The sequence below is a fragment of the Mizuhopecten yessoensis genome, unplaced genomic scaffold (assembly GCF_002113885.1).
Source record: "Mizuhopecten yessoensis strain PY_sf001 unplaced genomic scaffold, ASM211388v2 scaffold1471, whole genome shotgun sequence".
In the NCBI taxonomy this organism is placed as follows: domain Eukaryota; kingdom Metazoa; phylum Mollusca; class Bivalvia; order Pectinida; family Pectinidae; genus Mizuhopecten; species Mizuhopecten yessoensis.
In genome coordinates, this window is record NW_018404063.1 from 847,349 (window position 1) to 852,632 (window position 5,284).

Consider the following 5,284-nt stretch of genomic DNA (forward strand, 5'->3'; position numbering starts at 1 on the left):
CCCCCCCATTTTATGGCGGGGGCATACAAAAGGCGGGGGGGGCAACTATAGCGGAATTGGACTCACTGGGTTCATCGTTGGTGTGACTATGTTTAGCTCAATAGGGGTTAGAGGATCCATCTAGAATTTGGAGGTCGGTCCTGGGTTAGGATCCCGGTCTTCATGGCTGTGCACTTTCCACTTTCACTCCTTTTACAATAGCTAATAAATAAATCTGAATATAACATGGCGTTAATTTGAATTACATGAACAGGAGAGGAAACTACACAGCCAGACCTGCATTTTAACTTGGAACCTCTAACATTTCAAATGAGCTACACATGGTCACATAGCAGGAGTCTGAAATTTTGTCAATAGTTAATGATAACAGTTACACAAAAAACAATCTGTGGCTATAATCAGATTGGGGAAAACCACCAATTTGCGTATAACACGCAACCTCGCTTATTATACGCCAGCTGTAGTATGAATTTGTTACTAAAAATAACCCAAATCGCTTTAACAGTAACTTTTGCAAGATATTATTAAAAATCGCATTAATTTACAACAAGGTAAATAATATATTGCTAAAAGATGTTTACTGAAAGCATTGCCTACAAGTAGAAACTTGATGTAACTTTACAAGAGGTATTGTATCTATTTTTGGTACTTTCCCACTAGCTGCGATAACGTAGCTTTGGCCGAGGAGGCCGGGTATTTTAAATATTAGTACTATTAGAGGCCGGGTATTAATATTAGTACTACGTACTTTCCCACATGCAAATACATTTTTGCATTTGTATTATGTTTCATGACTGAATAAATGCGACATGGACAAACAATTTGAAAAGTTCAGATTAAATTGATTTTGGCTATTTTTAGTAACAAATCCATACCCGTATTTGCGTATAATAGGCGAGTTTGCGTATTATACATATACGCAATTATGCTTAAATATACAAGTCATCAGCTATTCATCAGTTCCTTTTTCAATACACGAGTCCAGTCATTTGAATTCAAAAAACAATAAAATCTATTGTACTCAGCACATAGAAAAGATTGAAAAAGGTATATCTTCGTTCTGGTAAAACCTGTAACAAAACTTACGTTGATAACTCGGATATTGCACCTTCTCTGTGATTTCCTTTGACCCTCCATTTTTTCCGACTGATACGTCCTTGGGATTCGAAACAGTAGCATGTGCCTTATTTTTCAACTTTCGCAGTTCCGAAACAGTTCTGTGTTTGAATGTTTTAGTAGCGTAAGAACGACATACCAAGTACGATTGGAGCTGTCGAATACCTGGCATTTTCACGATGCCCATGCCGGCTCACAAGCGTATAATTTTGCAAAAGATAAAACCGGAAAGGAAGGGGAGATCATGCTCACTCCGTCAAGCTACATGTATGTCGTGGTCAGGAATATATCTTAACGTATTATTAACGTATATATATATATATGTCCACACAATTTGAACATGTAAGTTTATATCAAACTTAATTGTATATTGAAAACAACTCCACAAAAGCTCCAGACGAAATTAAACAACAGGGCGGCCGCTTTATCTTATACTGCCAAAAGTTTACAAGTACGCTAGGGCAGGAATGTGAAGTGGACCCACTACACCACTAGCTAGGGTGGCACGATTTACATAGCATTTTTTCCCCAACCGTTTTACCCCCTTGAAATATACATTATCGTCGAACTCTAAATTATCAGATGATCAAAAAAAACTTTTTTGTAACTTTCACATTTAGAAAATAATGTTTTAAATTAATTTATATAATTTAATTTTTTTTTATAAACGATCGCGTTAATGATATATTGAAATATCTTCATATTCCTGTTACGGGGTTTTAGTCCGGGACCAGTACTGGGAACGGCGTACAAGATTTACCAATATTTTGTCGTCGATGGATCGAACCCTGCTGCACTCTCACTTTTTTTCTACCACCAAGCATGGAGAATCTAGGAGTTACACTCACTTTCCCAAAATTGAAGGCACGAAGATAGCTGGTTGATTGGTCTCAGGTAAAAAGAACTGACCAATCGCTAGGCTGATACCTATCCTTTGAAGATTACAAAGAAGAGACGCCCGACTTCAAAGCCTGTCAATTTTTACCGTTACGTGACCGCGAGATTCTTTTGATGTATATCAAAGGATCAAACTAGTCTTATCGAACCATCAACAAGGTGGCGCACACTAAGCCTTCAATTTTGCTACGACATTATATAAGTGAGCGTAATCACTGGTATCGAGGATGGGAGAATAGAAAACAGAACGACTCTTCGGTTAAAATATCCGACTTTTTACTATTATTACTATTTTTTTATTTTATTTTTTTATTTGTTAATTTCAAATACAATAACATATATATTTCATTATACATAATGAATTCCACTTTCACACATACTTTCATACTAATTAAAAATTGCTCTTTTTGTAAGTGGTATATTTTTGTGTAATGTTATATAAGAAAGGAAGGAAAATCAGATAAGAGAAACAATAAAACAAAGCATAGTGGAAATAAAGACAGGTAAATGGACAGAAAGAAAGACAGAAACACAGACAGACGGAAAGATAGACAGACAAGAGGAGAAGTACCAGTATCAAACAAACCAATGTAAAGGATAGAAGTCTGGTAATAACATAGGTTATGACTATTTTTATTATTATTATTTTTCTAGTATTACCAAAAATATTGAGAAACAGACATTTTTGTAGAGCTATATAAATTCATAAATTCACATTTTTATCGGACATTGCTAAAATTTGGAGTAACCAAGGAGTACTTACACTTGAAATATATATTTATTAAAATAAAATGGCGGTGCCCTATAGTAATCACTCTGTCTGTCCGTCTGTCCGTCCGTCACAGTTTCCTATTTCGTACGATAACTCAAGTTTGCTTCGACCAATTAAATAAAATTAATAAGCATCACTAGAGGAAGCTCCCTTTTGATTTTGAAGCGTTTTCGATTATTCATGTCCGGAGGGGTCCCTTCGTGACGCAGTCATTTTTCTAGTTTGTTTTGTTTTTTTGCTGTTTGACCTTGTATTTAAAAAATTGTAGTGAAAATTTGAAATGCAAATAGCTCAGCATGTCATTAGGTCTCGACCTTTAAAAACTCCCTGAAGGTTTATTTCTCTTACAGATTTTTTATTTTGGTGGACAAATTATTCAACAGATTTTTATGAACTTTTACACAAAAGTAGATGCTTATGTAAAAATACAAGCCACCTCAAAATTAACAAAGGGGAGATAACTTTACTTCATCTTTATAAACCAACATAATTTGCATTGGGCTAGGCCATAAATCGGAATACCCCTTTCCACATTTTCTGTCTCAGGGCAGGACTATTGTTTTATTGTTAAAATAAGTGATTTGATGAAGTTTTAGTGGAATATTTTTCAGAGATTGCAGTTTTCATGAAATTGGATAAACGTTTCAGTGAGTCCCTTGGAAACTGAATCTCCCCTCATGTTTATTTTTATTTTTGAGATACAATCCTTTTGCAAGTGTAACCTACATTTTCATCCTGGTTATAATTATGCATTGTAAATTGTTGTTATATTATCATAATGTTTTAATGTTTTCAGTGGTTTGTTTTATATCATTATGACATGGTCCATGATGCTCCCTCTTGATAAAAATCAAATGTTGTCTGTAAGAAGTCTGCTCTTGAGTTTTGTTTTCATTTATAAATGTGAATGGTAATTACATGACAAAAAATGATGTGAAATAAAATTTATTTTGTATAGATATATATTACTTTTTTGCTGCATCATTATAATCATGAAAAGTGAATGAATGAGTATGTTGATTGTTACAGCTCCAAAACTTACACAATTACCACTTGGATCAAACATTACACCTTTCAGTCTCTATGTTTAGGTGTATTTTTAAAAACCGAACATCAACAGTCAGTTAAAAGATCTTGGTATTTCCAGACAGTAGACCAGTCATCAAACCCACTAAACAAAAGATTTTTTTCAAAATCATCCAATTTAAAATCAAAACATCACCAAACACTCAATACACTGTAATGATATAAAAATTGGTTGGACAATCCTTTTAACATGAGGTCAAAACCAAGGTCAAATAAATATTGTTTTTAATAATTATTGCTGATTGAAATAAGATATATATATCCTTTCCAAGTCTTATGTCTGATTATTGTGAAAGATGAGACTATATTAATCAAGGATTATTAACCTATGAAATGATGATTTCGCTTTGAGGTCAAATGCCAACTTCTTGAATATTCAAAACAGATGCAACCTCCTTTAAACCTAAAGAAGTTTACCTGAAAGGATAAAATGATATTACAAAAACATGGCTGCTGCAACATGACATTTTTCTTGAAATCTGCATAAAAGGGTGTATAACAGGGTGTCTTCTAACCCCCGTAACTTTTTGTTTTCCCTGGAAACATATCTTTATTTTTTTATGATTTGTATAATGGATATAAGTTACTTTATATACCAATTTTAAAAAAAAATCATTGACACAATTTTTTTTTATTCGACTTTACAATCATTTTTTTGGCGAAATTTTACCTGCAGGCATATTTCAGAAAAGGGTAGCCATTTTGAAAAAAAAAGATATTTTTTTGAAATATTATGTCTAAAATATTTCAAAATATTCATTTATCATATTGTTCTCAGATAAATTCCAAAAAAAAATATATGCATTTTTTGGCGTGTACCTTAATGACTTAAAAAGGGCAAAAAAAATGACATTTTTCGGACATCAAAGGGGGATAACTCTTTCAAAGAATATTTAAAAAAATAGCCTGGAAACCTATTCTCAAATTTTGATATTTTGTTAGGTACACCCAAAAGAACAATATATGCGAAATTAAAAAAAATTCATTGACCAGATTTTTTTTGCCTCAAGTGTCCTTCTCTACCTTAAGCTGAAACAAAATCGACAGAAATGCTAGCGCTGTTTATGTTATGAATAAATATCTAAAACTATTAAGCTCGCTAGTATCATTGTGTGAGTTTGAACACAGATGAACTTAGTTTAATATGTTAATGGGCATGTATCGGAGAGAGTTTACTTTGTGTTTTTATAATTATACAGTGGTTTATGCGAAATGAAGGGATAAGTGACTGGTTAGTTTGATTTTACCATGAGGCCCTCCAAGGGATAACTGTTGTGATGGCCACGGCGTATTCTGTTCTCTGATCCTCTGACGGTACCCGGAGTCAAATGAGATACGTGCGCTATTAGATTTACATAATTTATAATATTACCGGGATCAGTAAAATGGTATGATTTAGTTATATTGCCGAAT

At 33.3% G+C, this 5,284-nt stretch overlaps 1 protein-coding gene across 1 annotated transcript in view; it reads right to left on the bottom strand.

The window, feature by feature from the left end:
• LOC110462811 (39S ribosomal protein L41-B, mitochondrial-like) overlaps positions 1 to 1,380 on the bottom strand; it is a 10,426-nt gene extending 9,046 nt beyond the window's left edge. The window contains exon 1 of the mRNA XM_021517005.1: positions 1,087 to 1,380. Within this exon, the coding sequence (XP_021372680.1) occupies positions 1,087 to 1,303 (217 nt within the window). The 5' untranslated portion in view covers positions 1,304 to 1,380. The remainder of the gene's footprint in view (positions 1 to 1,086) is intronic.
• Positions 1,381 to 5,284: the final 3,904 nt, after the last annotated feature.